The sequence below is a fragment of the Rana temporaria genome, chromosome 1 (assembly GCF_905171775.1).
Source record: "Rana temporaria chromosome 1, aRanTem1.1, whole genome shotgun sequence".
Taxonomy (NCBI): Eukaryota; Metazoa; Chordata; class Amphibia; order Anura; family Ranidae; genus Rana; species Rana temporaria.
In genome coordinates, this window is record NC_053489.1 from 430,882,184 (window position 1) to 430,900,803 (window position 18,620).

An 18,620-nucleotide genomic window follows, 5' to 3' on the forward strand; every position below is an offset into this window, starting at 1 on the left:
CTGGGGGGGTCCCGATCGGACCCCCGACCCGCGGAAAGGCAAGGACGTACATGTACGCCCATTTGCCTGTACGTGCCATTCTGTGGACGTACATATACATGCGGCGGTCGGGAAGTGGTTAAAATGCCGCATATTAAGTAAAAGTTATTAACCGCAATGTGCCTGGTCTGAAGTTACTCAAGGGGTGCACATATGGTCCTGGTGCACACACACAAGGGTCTGAGGCTGCAACAGCCTGTGACATCACACAAGAGGTTCGGATGACATCTCAGCAACAAGAGGTTAACTGCCCAACCAGTTGTTGGCATGGTACCTGGAAGGGTGGCATGTTCTCTGGTAGCGAGGGGATCTGATGTTACAGCTCCCTCCCTAGCTGTCTGTCTCTGCTGGTCTCCAGGGGTGGACTAGCTTAACAGAGAGTTACTGCCTGGTCACTTGGTATGGAAGGTGAAGGGTTAAGTGAGCACACATGAGGTCCGTGCTATGTGCTCGGTGGGACTCCATTCTGCTACTGGGAGCGAGGTGGCAGAGTACACTGACTGGTGGAGTGGGCAAGGGACCTGCATGTCCCTTCTAATGCAACACATACACTTATACAAGTGTATAGTATACAGGACCATGACCTCGAAAGGGTGCTTCACATGACACTGCAGGCATCCGGCTCCTCTTTGAGTGATAGGATTGCCTTAATGTTGCATTCTTCACATGACTACAGTCCTTTTCAGGTCCTGGCAATGATGAGCAAGCCTTTGGCAATGTGTATACCCAATGTCACAACACATGACCCTTCTGGTCGCTTGGCGTAGCCTAGAAGAACACACCTTGGGGTAGGCCTCCTGTGTGACCCAAAATACAAAAGACTGTTTTGAAGCCCTTGGTGGACAGTTATACCAAAGCACATCCTTATAGTTTATTTTTTGGAGTCTATGCTGTACACTGGCTATACCTCAATGCGCACTAGGGATATATTGTATTTCTCCTGTGTGACCCACGCTAGGCGCCCAAAGAGTTAATGGGGAGCACATGGAGGAGAGGTCACGTGTTCATCACAAAGCACACACCGCATCCTGAGAGTTTCATGAAAGAGTAGAGAATAGAATGAAAACCTCATTGGTGTTCTGTTGATCATGTACCATTTGATCACAGAATGGGCTGGGTCCTAGACCATACCTGCAGTGCCCAACTGTCATTTAGTCTGCAGGAAAGCCACACGTATAAGTGTTGGGGAGGGGTACCATTAATGTATTTAAAAAAAAAAAACAGGCATGTGCATTAGTAAACTTTGGTATGCTAATATTTAAAGCTAATGGGCTGACGTGCAACTATGCTGAATATCAAACTCCAGCAAAACCTTAATTGCTTGTATTGATACCTCTTTTCCTTTAACTGGGTGGATTTACAGGCAGAGGGAGTGATGAGATATAGACAGCAAAGACTTGCCTGTTTCTTACTGTAGTAGTGGCATCCATTTTCCCTAATTTCTTGTCCATATTTCACAGAAATATAAAGCAAGTGCAAATATCATTGATAATTGAAACAGTTTTTTTTAATCACTGTGAATATAACAACAAAATTACAATTGTTTTACACTATACAGAGCACAATGTACTATGTTACAGAAGCAATTTATTTTCCTTTAAATCTCGTTTTCAACTATGATAGATCATCTATATGTCATTTAAAGTGCTTGTTACCCCAACATTTTAGATTCCTGATATGAGGTGTAAAATGATTACAGTTGGTTTGGGCTATAGAGGCTTTATTATTATTATTATTATTATTATTATTATTATTATTATTATTATTATTATTATACAGGGTTTATATAACGCCTACAGTTTACGCAGCGCTTTACAATATATATGACTAACGAGACAGTTGAGAGCAGTTTTCTAGGCAGTTTTCTAGGGCTGCAGAGTTTAAGATTAGATCTTTTCCTTGGTTCTAGGAGCACCTTGATCATATTTTGTTAAAAGGTAGGCCACACCTTTAGGAATCACCTGGTGCTAGAATTACTATTCCTATTGGCATTCATGTGTCAACATATACAATGTGAATCAGGGTAAAAGCTGACAGCAAAGAGGGGGCGTGTCTGGATGTGAGAAGCGGTAGTTGTGTTAGTGAGGAGCCCTGGGAAGCCTATATTCAATCTATCCATGCATCTAACCCACCAAAAAGACCCACTAACCTGCCTACCTGTTCCTCTCTATCCTCTGCTAAATCCTGAGCCAGTATTGAGCAAGGGTTCTGCCTGTGGCCATCCGGAGTGTCATAGACAGCACACACCTGTGGCCGCCGCCATCTTACCGGGCTGGACCCTGCTGGAAAGGACTGATCCTGGTCTGGTTGGGAGGTAAGGGACTCTCATCCATCCTCCTGCCTGCCCCTCCACCTGTCTGGCATGATCCGGTGGTCTGCTGGGCCACTGGGACTGCTTGGGGTGGAGTAGTGGAGCCTGTGGATCCCCAGTGTTTCCTAAACCACTGCCTGCGGGAGTGTGGGGTGGCCGGCCTGCCGTGGACTCGAAAATGTGCGGATCTTGCTATTCCCATCTGCCTCATCATCTCTCCACTTCTCTACCCTGGTCTAGAGTGCTGTCCAGTGAAGACTGCTCATGTGGGCAAGCTGTGGTGTCCTAGGGCCTGGTGTCTCTGCCATCCTTCTACCTGCCCCCCTGCCTTGGTCCTTCCCTTCCCTGGTACTCCCAGCCTATCATCCATACTGCACTGTCTCTGCCAGGGTGTTTGTTGACAAGTGGGGGTGTGCTGGTGACCACTGGCTGCCTGCCCAGACTGCGATCTTCCAGGTCATGGGCACGAGTGCCTTTTCTCTATAGGGGTCCCCTTTGGAGACTTACCAGATGTCAAAAAAGAGGAAGAAGAGTTTCAAGGCCGCTGGGACCAACTCATCGCCCCGGCTACCGCTGTCCCCTTAACCGCAGTCAGATCCTATACTGGTTGGACGACTCCGGGCCTTGTTGGCTGAAATGGAGATGGGTCCGGGGGGTTCCGGAAACAACCTGGCTATTTTAAGACAGTACAGCCATGATCCTTGCTGATCAAGCAGAGTAGAACCTCACTGCTGGTGCATATCAACCATCTTGCTGAGGAGTGTAATCTTATAAGGAATGACCTCGACAAAATAATGGGGAGAATGACCAAAACTGAGTCTAGTATCGGCCACTGAAGATCTTACAGCCACCCATGCCACTTCCATTGCAGAGTTGCAGCGCACAGTACAGTCCCTTGACGCAAAATCAGATGACGCTGAAAACCAACTCAGGCGCAACAATATTAGGGTCCTGGGGCTGCCTGAGAAGGAGGAAGGGGAATGCCCGGCTGAATTTGCAGAAGAGTTCTAAAAATCTCCTAGGCCTTATGAATGTCCCTCCTACCTACATGTTTAAAATGGCCCATCGAGTGCCTATGGGTCGTGCCACCCCGGGGAACCTTCCCAGGCCTTTCCTGGTCCGCTTCCTCAACTACTGAGACAGGGACAAGATTCTCTCTGAAGCCCGCTGTCACGTACCTGGTAGGAGTCTGATATGATGAGGCCGGCCTCCCTTGTATCTCCTACCCAAGCCCCACTTAATGTGGAGCAAATGGTGGCTAGGGACGGGGGGAACACGAGTGCCTGGGAATGTTGTTTGTAGAACTTGCGGTGGGAGTTGTAGGCTCGGTGACAGCAGCAGGACAGCAGGTGAAGAGCTGGGATGGAACACAGAAGATCAGCGGATGTTAAGGAGGAACTCCAACCAAATTACAGGTTCAGGCTTGGTGGCTTGTCAGTACCTCCTGTGGTCAGGAGACATGAGAGGACTGGACCCAAGAGAGCTGCAATGATAGAGAGCCAGCACAGGTTCCCAGAGGCAGTGTTAGAGCCGGGCAGATGATTGAAGCAGAGTCGTGGAGATAGCCGGGTTCGGTAACAGGCGGACTGCAGAGTACAAGGCATAAGCAGGAGCAAGGTCAGGTGAAGGCCGGAGTCAGGTACCAGTAATCAAGTATATTAGAGTCCAGAAGCAGAGTCAGATAAAGCCGGGCTCAGTAACAGGTATCAAACAGGTAACAAGCAAAGTTCAGAGGATTAGGAGACAGCTGAAGACTTGCGCGCGTGCACAGCGTCTGCCGCACACGCAAAATGCGCATTAGTGAGCACAGGCAACTGTGGGCGCCCATGTTTGCGTGTGCGCGAGCGCGCATTGGGCAGAAACTAGTAGTTCTCTTACACCAGCAAAACCATCCCACACTCAACTATGGCAACACATTCATTCTTCTTTTCCCTGACTTTTCGGCTGACCCGCAGCGGAAGAGGAAAACCTTCAATGATGTTTGTAGATGGCTCTGAGACAGTGAAGACTGGGACGTTATGTGAGACTACCCACTTCAGCCATTAGTTGCAACTAGGGATAAGCTAATTCAATTCTAATAAGCAGTGGCGGTGCGTTCATAGAGGGCGCAGGAGCGCCGCCCCCTCTCTCTCCTGCACCGCCACTGATTAACAATACATAGATTCATGCATTGCATGAATCCATGTATTGTCGCTGCCACCCACTATTCAGATGGTCGGCCCCCTGGTGAGCGCCGGCCATCTGAATAACGGCAGCTGGTTGGCTTTGGAAGTGCCTATCAGAGCCAGCCTGAGGGCTGTAATCGGCTTCCAAATAGTTAACCAGGGGACGCACGAGGGGTGCATTCCCTGGTTAACACTGACAGGCGTCTCAGCCAATCAGGTTCACCGGTAACCTGATTGGCTGAAGCGTCTTCGAGGGCGGGAGAAGACATCAAGGGGCTGTGGAAGGAGGATGGCTGACCCCAGAAAGGAAAGTGCCGGGCGGGGGGGAGGTGGCAATCTGGCAGCATTTTACAGGGCACAGTGGCGACAATTGATGGGCACAGTGGCTACAATTGATGGGCACAGTGGCGACAATTGATGGGCATAGTAGCGACACAGGACGTCAGCACGTCGTAGTGTTTTACATCACGTGTTTTGGCACGGTCGGATTTTTGACTGATGGTGTGTAGGCAAGACTGATGAAAGTCAGCTTCATCGGATATCCAACGAAAAAATCCATCGGATTAGATTCCATCAGATATCCGATCATGTGTACGAGACTTAAGTGTAGCAATATTGTTACATTTAATGAAGGTACAACATTTAGCAACTCACATGGCTGATAATTAAAACATGCACATCTAAGTGTGCAGGCATCCGGGGTAAAGCTGTCCACATATTTATTTATAAAAAAAATGGAAAACCATTTATCATTTTTCTTCCACTTCAATTATGTGCCACTCTGTGTTGGTCTATCACATAAAATCCCAATAAAATACATTTAAGTTTTTGGTTTTAACACACCAAAATGTGGAAAATGTCAAGGGATATAAATACTTTTTCAAGGCACTGTAGAGCGTCCTTCGTACCGCCATCGACATCATCCCTTCCACGCTGCACTCAACGAGTGCTTCAAGCCTCGCTTTCAGATCGCTCTACACTCGTATTGCAAGGAAGATTTACAAAGAAAATTTGCTCCTCTTGTAAAACACTCGCAGACCAAGTTAGGCCCCATTCACACCTAGGCGTTTTTACGCCTGAAACGCACTGCTCACGAACGCGGGAGGGCAGATTTAACATTGTTTACTATGGTGCCTGTTCACACCTGAACGCCTGAACGCCTGTCGCGCGAAGCTCAAACTAGTCCCGGACCTTTTTTTGTCGCGCGAAGCGCGCGACATAGGCGTTTCCGCGCGTTTTTTTTTTACCATAGAAAGTAATGGGAAACGCGCGAATTGAGCGTATCGCGCGACAGCAAGCGTTTTTATGCGCGTTTTTACGCGCGTTTTGACGCCCATACAGCTCCAAAACAAAACAGGAAATGACATATTTTTTAACAGGAACTTGTGAAATCACCATTTTACTTTACTTACAATAAAGAAAAGTCACATTTTTATCAATGGAGGCCGAATTTGATAGAACCCTTTCGATGCTGGAGCCTGAAAATTTCATCAGGATGGTGAAGGAGCACCCCTGTCTTTATGACAGCAGGGCACCAGGCTACAAAATGAGGACCACCCGTTGGGACGCTTGGTGTTCTATTGGGAGCCAAATCTATGAGAACTGGGCACGGATAAATAAGTCCCATGATAGCAAAGGTAAACTCTATCAAAAAACATAACAGAAATACAAAATGCCACTAATGAAATAATGGAATGATTGTTTGTCGTTACAGTAGGCATTTATTACCGTACCAATATGCTGTTAAGTTTAAAAATGTGTCTTTACAAATATGACTATTGTGCGGTCATGCGACATGGCTTATAAACATAAATTGCGTTCTCTTCTTCCCACAAATAGAGCTTATTAATGGTGATATTTGATCCCCTCTGTGATTTTTAATAATCCAAAAATTTAGTGACATTTTTCAAAAAAAATATTATTTTACACATCTTTAATCTAAAAAAATTAAAAAATTCAATCGACCTAGCGACTACAGCGTCAGGTGGGGACGGGGGCTACACAGGACCTACACTCTGCCTGCAGTGATCAGTAAATATATGTTCACTGCATTCATTGATACTGTGACAAGGGGATGGGGGAGTGGATTGGAGATCCAAAAGGGGATTGTGCCTACGTGTACTGGTGTCAGTGTCATCACTTCCCTCTCCCTGTGTTTACACAGGAGGAGAAAGTGACACGCAGGGGGACACATATAGAGCCACTTAACCCCCGGATGTACCCTGGGGGTCCTGATCGGACCCCCAACCCACGTCTAGGCGGTCACTTACAGGCCCTTTATTAGACCACAGAATAAATACATAAACTAAGTTTACAATAGATAGAATGTCACTAATATAAAATGGCACACAATATCATAGGGCTATTGAACCCAATGATAAAACTGTATCAAAATAAAATTAGAATGAGACTTCTTAAAACATGAATCATTTTTTATTTTTTTTCCACAAAACAGCATAGTAAAGATTATATTTCACAAAATAAGCGTGTCAAAAGCTGAAAAGTTCAATAAATTAAATGGAATTGAGCTGCCAAGGGACCTGCCCTTCAGGAGAGACAAAGTATGCCGCATACTGTTCACGGACATGTGTCCCCTGTGTGTTCCCACGTACACCAGTCCAATGAGCTCTTTCCAGAGTCTCATGGACTGGCTCCTCGTAATCTAGACCATCGCGCTGCCTGACAAAATTGTGCAAGGCACACGCCGCTTCTACAGCACTAATGGCATTTTGCATGTTGAGCACAATCGGTGTGTGGAGAACCCTCCACTTGTTCGCCAAAATTCCAAAAGCACACTCAACTACGCGGCGTGCTCTGCTAAGCCGGTAGTTGAATATGCGTTTGTCTTCGTTCAGATTATGTCCTGAATAAGGCCGAAGTAGGTGTGTGTTCAGAGCAAAAGCCTCATCACCCACAAAGACACTTGGTAGGGGAGGGCCGTTTGTGCCCGGGAGTGGACTATTTTGTGGAAGGTCCAGACCATCTGTTCGAAGTAATTGCCCAAAAGAGGAGTTCCCAAAAATCGCAGAGTCTGCACTACTTCCATAGGAACCAATGTCAATATAGGTAAAGCAATAATTGGCATCAGCCACAGCCATTAAGACGAATGAAAAGTATTTCTTATAATTGAAATACTGGCTCCCACTAGCCATGGGCTTAACAATTCTGATGTGTTTCCCATCGATCGCTCCTAGACAATTCGGAAAGTTACAGCGTTCCCAGAATATTTGGGAAATTTTTTCCCAGTCCTCTGCTGCCGGTTTTTTAAACACAATGGGTTTCAGGACTTCCCAAATGGCACTGCAGGTGTCCCGAATTATATAACTGGCAGTAGATCTTCCAATACGAAACGAGTAATGCAGACTTGCAATCGATTGTCCAGTTGATAGATACCTACAAAGAAAATAATATATATTATTTTATTTTATTTTTTACAGTGAAAATTCTAAAACTCAGATGGAAGAGTATAAGGGACGCCTACGCTCGCCAGCTGAAGGCACAGCGGGAGCAGCGGCGAAGTGGGAGTGGAGCATGTTCGGTGAGAGAATACGTTCATGCAAAGGAATTGGAGTTTCTGAGACCGGTGCTGGATTTGGGGAGGTAAACCATTATCTGTACTTTGCTCGGTAAACCAAATGTTTTAAAATTATTTTTGAATACATGATTTCTTTTTTCAGTACTGAAAGCTGCTGGGACGAGGCTGCCACAGCTGTAGTAGACAGAGAGAGCGTGGCAGAGAGAGGGGACAGAGAGAGCGTGGCAGAGAGAGGGGACAGAGAGAGCGTGGCATCGGGGGATCAAGCGATGGCTACTCTGGAGCCGGAACCGCAGCACTCCGAGGCATCAACTTCTAATGCAACAAGACCACTTGCAGAGCAGCCCCCAGTTAACATTGCGCATATTGGACCTCCGCGTGCTCTGCGTAGGAGGGCTCCTGCTCCGGATCCAGCCCTGGATCGTATGTTGGACATTATGACCAACATGTCTGACCGGATGAGCAACAGATCGTATGGCCAAAATGTAGCAAAATGTCTGGGGGAACTAATCGACAAAGTTCCCCCAAATCTGCAAGCGGTGGTGCTGTCCTGTACGGCTAGATACATCTCGACATTTATACCCCCGACAGAAGCTGACGATTTATCCGAACCACCACCACCCTATGGCCCATATGCCAATAAACGGACCGAGCATGTCCCAACACCACCCACGACCCATTTCTCCCCACCACCCGTTACCCTTTGGACAGGACCACAGCTTTCCGACCAACCTCCTCGACCAACACCACCACCGACTTCTGCGCACCATCCTTTCACCACCACTCTATCTCATTTACCTCCTGTGCCAACACCTTCCACTCACACTTCTCTGAATCCTTTTCCTTATACACAACCTTCTTCTTACCACCCTCATTCTCCTTTTCCTCATCTCTCAACACCACCTGTCACATACAGTACTCTGCCTCCTACAACACTTTCTTCTTACCACCCACCACCTTCTACTTACCCTGCGTTAACGACTACACCTACATCACATTACCCACATCGACCGAGACAATCGACTTTCAGGAATGCCCCAACACGAACACCACCACCACCACAAGCAACACCACCTTCCAATTGGTCAGGGGAAGACAGCACCACCTCCACTTGGCCCCCTTTTGCCCACGCACTGTCGGTCGCCATGTCACCGCACGGGGAAGAGGACTCCTCCCCAAATTTACAGCAATTGTAAATAAGGATTATGTATAAAACATTTTTGTATATTTTGTGTATTTGTGCACTTTGTGTATATTTTCATAATAAAAAAAAAAAGACCCAATGTTTTGGTTGATTAAAATATTAAAATAATTTTGTTCCTACAGAATTTTTGTTTGGTTTTTATTACACATATATATATATATATATATATATAATAGAGTGTATTACATTCAAAGCGCTAAATAAAAATTACCTCAGTGTTATGATAAGTCGCTCCACAGGGGGGATACAGTTGCGGAAGTAGGTGTCCATCCTCTGCAATCTGTTGATCAACAATTCCAGCAACTCATCAAAGCTGTAAAGGAAAATGAAATTTAAAATTGGCAATGGATTGGTACTAGGGTTGCCACCTTTCCGGGATTCACCAGAACAGTTCGGGTTTGGAATCATGTGTCCGGGTTTCAGACTGCCTGACACTCTGACAGATTTTTCTGACCAGAATATGGATTTCCGGCAGGGTTAATGGCTGCAGGGGATGAAAACTTACAACCCAGCAGCCACAGATATACCAGGATGAGATGTGCTATCTGCCAAGGGGTGAGTGAGCTCACCCTCCATCGCTGTCTAACAGAAGCACCCACCCCCTTTCTCTATCCTGCCTCTTGGTGAGTACACTAGGAAAAATCAGAGTTCTCACATTGGAGTCCTCTCCGTACATCAGAGATCTCGGTTTCCCACTTAGATCATGGTTCACAGAGCATCCCTTATGTCTGAGTATCTTGAGGTCTCGCTTCAATCAGATTATGTTGGTTAACCCATACAGTGAAAGGGAAATCTGGGAGTTGAGATGCAAAAGGGTGACTGTGATGTAAAGGGGGACTCTGTGCACTGTAATGTAAAGGGGGATTCTGTGCACTGTAATGTAAAGGGGGACTCTGTGCACTGTAATGTAAAGGGGGATTCTGTGCACTGTAATGTAAAGGGGGACTCTGTGCACTGTAATGTAAAGGGGGACTCTGTGCACTGTAATGTAAAGGGGGAACTTTGTGGACTCTAATGTAAAGGGGGAACTCTGTGGACTCTAATGTAAAGGGGGAACTCTGTGCACTGCAATGGAAAGGGGACTATTTTTATTATATTCATATGATTAGAAATGTAAAATACTAACAAAATATATGTATAGTTCATAGTATTAAAAAAAATAGTTGTGCACCGCAGAAGTGTACATGTTTGACTTGAAGAAAAGGTGGCAACCCAAATGGTACAATGTAAAAAATAAATGATTCCAGATCATTTTTTACTAACCTTTTTATGGACATTCTGGTGTAGTCCAGAAATTTGTCTTCATGGTCACGGAGGTCTTGGTACATCACCCAAAATTGCCCTCTTTCTTCCCGATCAGCAATGACGGGGTGTATCCAAAATCTGCGTTGCCTCTTCCTTTTTCTCTGCCTCTCGTTTACAAGATATTGGCTAGCAGTGGCTGCTGCCATGAACAAAGCCATCTCGTCATCACTCATTTTCACAATTGAGTCAGAAGCACAAGGATGACCCGGAAGAGGAATTATCACCCAGGAAGAGGAAAAAAAAACCTTTCACATAGCAACAAATGATGACAGAGGTGATCTATTTTACTATTGGTCAAAAAAAAAAAAAAAAAACGCTGGACGTCGCTCTGCTCAAACGCGCGCAAACGCGCACAAACGCGCGCAAACGCGCACCAAAACGCGCGAAAAAAACGCGCGTAAAAACGCCTGGTAACGCCAACGCCTAGGTGTGAATGCAGCCTTACTCGCAAACCAATATTTTACTGTACAGCTTCCTAACTGGCCCTAATCTCTCCCTATGCAGATTGTCAGCTTTCTTTACTATAGCTTTCAATTCACTGACACTGCTGCACTGTGCTGGGGTCGAATTCAAAAGCCTTACTTGCCCATCCTAGCCTGCTGGCCATAGTTCAAAGGCCATGCATTGCATCATAGTTTAATTCTTCTGGACAAATCTAAATCTAAATTCACCTGAACGGTAAATCTTGAACTGCCTCAAGCCCGTGGTAGCTGTGAGCCCAAACCTCATTCCTATTGGGTTATATCCCTGAAATTATAGAATAAGACACATTTGTGATTAGACTGTAATATGTGCTTATTTTATGCACATTGTCAACATCTATAATATAGTATGTGTCCATGATGTAATGAAAGGGGAGCTGAGTGAAAGTTCTCCATGTGATCACACAACACAGCAGGGGTCCCAGTCATTTTCTGCTCTTGCAGGATGTGTTTTGCTTGTTCTACCAAACCAAAGCATTGCTATGCGTTTATGTCATGCTGCTTGCGTGTTTATCTGACAGAAACACTCACTTGTCACCTTGCCTAGCTATACAACTGATCCTTTAAGAATTTACTTGCATAGGACAAAATACTGGAGCAGAAAAGGCATGCTGGAAACCAAGTTTTGCAAATATAAAAGGAATTTTTAGTGTACTAAAATGTGTCTGTGCAAACAATGAAACATGTAGCAATGGAGATATCCAATAGTTAGTGTGTGACACATGCAGGAAACTAATATATGTAAAGAAAAGTATTCTTGACAATATTAATGCAATTTGAATGCTTTTCATTTGCAGCACCTTTTAACTCTATAGAAGCTGTGTTTACTGGAAACCAGACCAGATCTGCAGCAGACAGGGGATTCTAAGAATGCACCTCTCTAAAATGACTGCATGTGAACTAAGGCACAACGGACCCATTTGCTCCGATGGGACAGCTGTACTTCCCAGGACTGCTGGAGGTCACCATGATAACAGCTGACAAGGTCATGGCGTGTATGTGTAATGTGCGGCGGAGCAGGCTGCAGGGTATCTTTGAGGCTGTGAGGTGCTGGGTAGGATCGTTCAGTAAATATCGCTGGATCGAGGCTGAAATAAGGTATGTTACCAGAATCAGTTACCCTTTAAAGTTCCAATTTATAGATATAAAGCCTTTTAAAAGTCCCAAAAAGTTGCCTGCAGAAGAAGAGGTTAAAAGGCCCATTCACATTCATGCGTTACCTTACCACACATTAATGCGCCATATGATATGTATTGCAGTGCCATTCTATGAGGTGGTATGAAAAAGTTTGGAGACTAGTTTTGTAACACGCCAACTGATAGCAGCACAAGGCTGCATACACAGTCACAGGGAGCACTGCCCTTTATAAGTCAGTGTGCCAAAAGACATCGTCCTGTGTACGTTGGGAGGCGTGCAAATGGTGCTTTTCTGCCACTGCTTTTTCATCATGGACAGCAAGTTAGAACGAAGAGCGAAGATGAAATCTGCACGAAACTGGGCAAATCTGCCACAGAGACGTTTGACATGATTTGGCAAGTTTTTGGCGATGCTGCAATGAGTTGAAGATCCAGCACAAAGGTTGCTGTTTCGACACCATTGCGAACATCCAGTGCGAATAGCAGAAGGTGCTTGATGCTCTTCGAAAAAAAGACTTCCAGGACACATTCCACATGTGGAAGAAATGCTGTATTGCTATGCAAGGGAACAATTTTGAAGGTGACAGTGTGCAAACTTAGGTAAATATACTTTCTTGTAAACAGAGCTAGTCTCGAAACCTTTTGATACCACCTCATATATCGAATGGCACCTGAACACACTTATAATACAGTAGCTGTCAATGCACTGAGAGTACAAAACACCATTGTCAAGGCATCTGCAACATAGCTCACCACATAGTTGACTTGACTGCATGCTGCCAAGGCTCTGAAGCGAACCTAAACCATTACATTTCCACCACCATTTTTTTAATTTTGTATGAGTGTCTTCTCTTGAAAAGCTGTCTTAGGTTTGAACAAAAGATGTCCACGGTTACTGTGGTCAAAAACTCTATCTTTGATTAATCAATAAATAACACATTGCTCTAAAACGCCTGATTTTTTTCTATACAGTATCTCACGAAAGTGAGTACACCCCTCACATTTTTGTAAATATTTTATTATACCTTTTCATGTGACAACACTGAAAACATTACACTTTGCTGCAATGTAAAGCAGTGAGTGTACAGCTTATGTAACAGTGTCAATTTGCTGTCCCCCTCAAAATAACTCAACACACAGCCAATAATGTCTAAACTGTTGGCAACAAAAGTAAGTACACCCCTAAGTGAAAATGTCCAAATTGGGCCCAAATTGTCAATATTTTTTTGTGGCCACCTTTATTTTCCAGCACTACCTTAACCCTCTTGGGCATTGAGTTTACCAGAGCTTCACAGGTTGCCACTGGAGTCCTCTTCCTCTCCTCCATGACGACATCAGGAAGCTGGTGGATGTTGGAGACCTTGCGCTCCTCCACTTTCTGTTTGAGGATGCCCCTCAGATGCTCAATGGGGTTTAGGTCTGGAGACATGCATGGCCAGTCTTTCACCTTTACCCTCAGCTTCTTTAGCTAGCAGTAGTCGTCTTGAAGGTGTGTTTGGGATCGTTATCATGTTGGAATACTGCCCTGAGGCTCAGTCTCTGAAGGGAGGGAATCATGCTTGGCTTTAGTATTCACAGTACAGTGTTGGCATTCATGGTTCCCTCAAGTATTACTTGAGTTAGTGTGCCGTTACCGGCAGGAGTGATGCATTTGCGGCTCCGGCCAATCACTGCGCCAGAGCCTGCAATACCCGGAAGTAACCCCAGGAGCGATGTGGCCGGCCAGGGCCGTGTACGATGACCACTGCGGGGGCTTTGATCTAAGGTGAGTATTTCATAATGAGCTAACTACTTTAATGGCTGTGTGTTGAGTTATTTTGAGGGGACAGCAAATATACACTGTTATACATGTTGTACACTCACTACTTTACATTGTAGCAAAGAGTAATTTCTTCAGTGTTGTCACATGAAAAGATATAAAGAAATATTTACAAAAATGTAAGAGGTGTACTCACTTTTGTGAGATACTGTATGTTCAATGTCAAACTGCAGTCATATTCTAATGTTCTTTTTGGACAGCAAAGACTTTTTCCTGGCATATTACCCATGCAGGTTAAATTAAATATAGTCCCATGAAAAAGCCCAAATTAATAAACCTAATAAACCAGTTTGCATCTGGCATATTTTTAGAAGCTTTTCAACTAAAGAAAGGACTTTTGCCCATTTGTTGCGAATGACGCAAGTCTTTTTGAAATCTCTCTCAAATAGGCTTCTTGGTTTATTATTTGATACACACATTTACCTCCTTTTTTCTGTGCATTGAGTCGTGCACGTATACAAATGTTAATCCCCCCTATGTGTATATTCCTTGTCCCCTTCATGATGTTTATGTTGCTTATGAATATGGATCGAAATCCTTTTATAATAACTTTAGTAGAACAGAGCCTTGACAATCTACCATCTGACCCAGAAACTGCCCTGACACCAGAACCCTTCTAAACTGCAAATAATAATAGTACATTGCACTCTGTTTGATGCTCTGGAATGGTGGGTCAGCAAACCCAGACTGAGATCTACCAGTCAACTGTCCGCGATCTACTGCAGTTGACGTGCAGTCAGGGGAGCCTCACCTGCCATGAAAAAAAAAATTGAGCTTCGAGGGTAGTGGCTTGGCGACCTGAGGTCACAGAGACACAAAAAATGTGGAGCTCCTACGACCTATGGTTCCGGAGATACAGAGCTCCTTGTGCAGTTTGTCAGAAGCTATATACAGAGCGGCCAGTTTAAATACAAGCGGGCACATTCTGTTTTTGCAGCAGACTGAGAGGATGAACTCACAGTGCCTCTCCTCACTTCTTGTCAGATGCACTGAGCTCAATGGACAGCTTGGAGTCTTGGACCATTGGTAAAGTACCATTAGCCCCAGATGTCCAATAAAAATGCTGCAGTAAAGGCACGCCTCTCATAGAAGGGGCATGTGTTTAAAAGACAAATGCACCCTTCCAGCCCAGCCCTCTTAACTACAAGGAAATACATGGGTTTAAGGGTAGAAGCTTTACCCACAATCCCATGTTTTCATCACACAGTTAAGAGGGAGAATGAGAATCTGCTGCTGCTGAAAAGGTACTGTTATAATCAAGCTAAATCATATATTTTTATGCTATATGTTATAACATAATAATTTATTATTTATCTATTTACTGTTAAATTATAGGTTTGAATCTATAACCTCAAACTTCAGGAATTTAAAGTTAAGCCACCTGCTTGAGTACAGTTTTTGAAAATATAGTAAATTACCTTAAAAACAATATATAATAATTATTTGTATATTACTTATGGTACTGAACCCCTTACCACTTCTCTCCTACATGTAATAACCATATTTGTTTGCTAGAAAATTACTCAGAACCCCCAAACATTATATATTGTTTTAGCAGAAACCCTAGGGAATAAAATGGTGGTTGTGGCAACTTTTTATGTTACACAGTATTTGCGCAGCATTTTTTTCGAATGTGTTTTTTGGGGAAGTTTCATGAATATAAAAAAAAACACCAAAGATAACCCAATTTTTTTTGTATAATGTGAAAGATGATGTTACGCCAAGTAAATAGATACTTAACATGTCACGCTTTAAAATTGCGCACACTCGTGGAATGGTGCTAACCTTCAGTACATAAAAATCTTCATAGGCGACGCTTTATTTTTTTTTACAGATTATATGTTTAGAGTTAGAGGAGGTCTAGTGCTAGAATTATTGCTCTCGCTCTAATGATCGCAGTGTATGTAATCTGTGTGTATCTGGCTCTGATACTAGCCAGTGCCTCACCAGCAGGGGCGTAACTAGAAATCACAGGGCCCCATAGCAAAATGTTGTATGGGGCCCCCCCCATAAAAAAAAAATGAACTAATGCCATTGAACAACACATCTGGGGTAAAAACTGCACATACACTGACCTACCCAACTACTACACTGACCTACTGTACCTGATTCCTACACTGACCTACTGTACCTGATTCCTACACTGACCTACCTGACCACTACACTGACCTTCCTGATCCCTACACTGACCTAATTGATTGCTGCATTGAAATACCTGACCACTACACTAACCTGAAGTCTGCACAGCACTGCGCTAATCACAGTCAGGGAGACATTGTCCCGATGCTCGGCTGCAGAGATCGGGAAATGTCTCCCTGGCTGTGATTAGCGCAATGCCGTGCAGACTTCCTGGCGGGCTCTACACGTGTACCATGCGAACACGCTGCAGCTCATCCTTAGCTGTCACCTGTTAGTCAGTGTCCACTTGGCAGGGGAGAGGGGCTTGGTGAGGGTGAGAGAGAAGGGGGGTAGGAGAGAGAGAGAGAGAAGGGGTGGGAGAGAGAGAGAAGGGGTGAGAGAGAGAAGGGGTGACTTGGTAGAGAGAGGGGGTGGGGGAAAGAAAGTGGGGAGTGAGAGGGGTGGGAGAGAGAAAACGGGAATGGGAAAAAGAGGGGGGTGGATGAGAGAGGTGGTTGAGAGAGGGGGGTGAGAGAGGAGTTGGGGGGAGAGAGAGAAGGGGTGAGAGAGAGAGGGGGGTGAGAGAGAGATATGAGTTGGTAGAGAGAGGGGGTGGGGAGAGAGAAAAAGGGGGTGGGAGAGAGAGGAGGTGGATGAGAGTGGTGGTTGAGAGAGAGGCTGTGAGAGATCAGGGGAGTGGGAGAGAGGAGTTGGGGGGGAGAGAGAAGGGGTGAGAGAGAGAGAGATATGAGTTGGTAGAGAGGGGGTGGGGTAGAGAAAGAGGGGAGTGAGAGGGGGTGGGAGAGAGAAAGGGGGGTGGGAGAGAAAGGGGGTGCATGAGAGAGAGGGGGTGAGAGATCGGGTGGATGAGAGAGAGAGAGGGGGGGATGGGAGAGAGAGGGGGTGGATGAGAGAGAGAGGGGCCGGATGAGAGAGAGAGAGAGAGAGAGGGTTGATAAGAGAGAGAGGGTGGATAAGAGAGAGATGGGAGAGAGAGGGTGGATGAGAGAGAGAGGGGGTGGATGAGAGAGAGGGGGGGGTGGATGAGGGAGAGGGGTGGATGAGAGAGAGAGAGGGTGGATGAGAGAGAGAGAGGGGGGTGGATGAGAGAGAGGGGGGGTGGATGAGAGAGAGGGGGGTGGATGAGAGAGAGAGGGGGTGGATGAGAGAGAGAGGGGGTAGATGAGAGAGAGAGAGAGAGGGGGTGGGTGAGAGAGAGAGGGGTGGGTGAGAGAGAGAGGGGGTGGATGAGAGAGAGCGAGAGGGGGTGGATGGGAGAGAGAGGGGCTGGATGAGAGAGAGGGTGGATAAGAGAGAGATGGGAGAGAGAGGGTGGATGAGAGAGAGAGGGGGGTGGATGAGAGAGAGAGGGGGTGGATGGGAGAGAGAGGGGCTGGATGGGAGAGAGAGGGGGTGGATAAGAGAGAGAGAGGGGGTGGATAAGAGAGAGAGAGGGGTGGATAAGAGAGAGAGAGGGGGGGATAAGAGAGAGAGAGAGGGGGTGGATAGGAGAGAGAGGGGGTGGATGGGAGAGAGAGGGGTGGATGAGAGAGAGAGAGAGGGTGGATGGGAGAGAGAGGGGCTGGATGAGAGAGAGAGAGGGGGTGGATGAGAGAGAGAGATGGATGAGAGAGGGGGATAGGAGAGAGAGAGGGGGGGTGGAAGAGAGAGGGGGATAGGAGAGAGAGAGAGAGAGAGGGGGGTGGATGAGAGAGAGAGAGATGGATGAGAGAGGGGGATAGGAGAGAGAGGGGGGTGGAAGAGAGAGGGGGATAGGAGAGAGAGGGGTGGAAGAGAGAGAGAAATTGACCCCCTAAGCTGACCTGCAGTCCTTCCTGTACACCCTGTCCCAGCCCCTGTCTGTGGGTAGGTGTGTGTGATGCACCTACCTTCAGAGTCCAGACCATCCTTGTCCTCTGTCCTCGGTCAGCCTATGTTTCTTCTTGCTGACAGGCACAGCTGGAGCAGAGGTTGGGAGAAGGTGTGCAGGCTCTGGGACTGGGAGGTGCCGCCGGGGATGCTGCGCTCACTACTGCTCAGGTCTTCTCTCACTCCCTCTTGCGCTGTTCCTTCCAGCCAGCCTCCTGCTGCTCACCGGGGCCGCCACTCTCGGTTGGTGGCTGCTGTTCTCAGATGCTGTTGCTCTCCCTCTCAGTTGCTGCAAATGTCAAGGGGTGGCCTTGGAGCTCAGCTTTGTTGGGCCCCAGGAGGCAGAGCTGTAGCGTGGAGGTCGGAGGAGGAGGAAGTGAAATCCTCCCGCGCTTTCAGCACTGAACACGGAGGGGGTGCACTGCAGCCGTGATGTCACTGGTTGCTACACGCCAAGCGGCACAGGCGTTAGCAACCAGAGCAGCAACCACCTCCTCCCTCCAGCGCGGCGTAATGACCAGAGTCTCTCTCTCACTACCGCTGATTATACCGATGTGAGAGAGAGACTCGGTCGGGACTGCAGTCAGATTTTCAGATTGACCGGGCCCCACTCGGCTGCGGGCCCCATAGCGCCCAC

At 46.3% G+C, this 18,620-nt stretch overlaps 1 protein-coding gene across 1 annotated transcript; it reads left to right on the forward strand.

Annotated features, from left to right (window-relative positions):
* The first annotated feature begins 7,853 nt into the window (after positions 1-7,853).
* LOC120915222 (extensin-like) lies at positions 7,854-9,312 on the forward strand. Its single transcript, XM_040325552.1, has 2 exons — positions 7,854-8,115; positions 8,193-9,312. Exon 2 carries the CDS (start codon positions 8,320-8,322, stop codon positions 9,244-9,246), a length of 927 nt encoding a protein of 308 aa, XP_040181486.1. The 5' UTR covers positions 7,854-8,115; positions 8,193-8,319; the 3' UTR covers positions 9,247-9,312.
* The last annotated feature ends 9,308 nt before the right edge of the window (positions 9,313-18,620 follow it).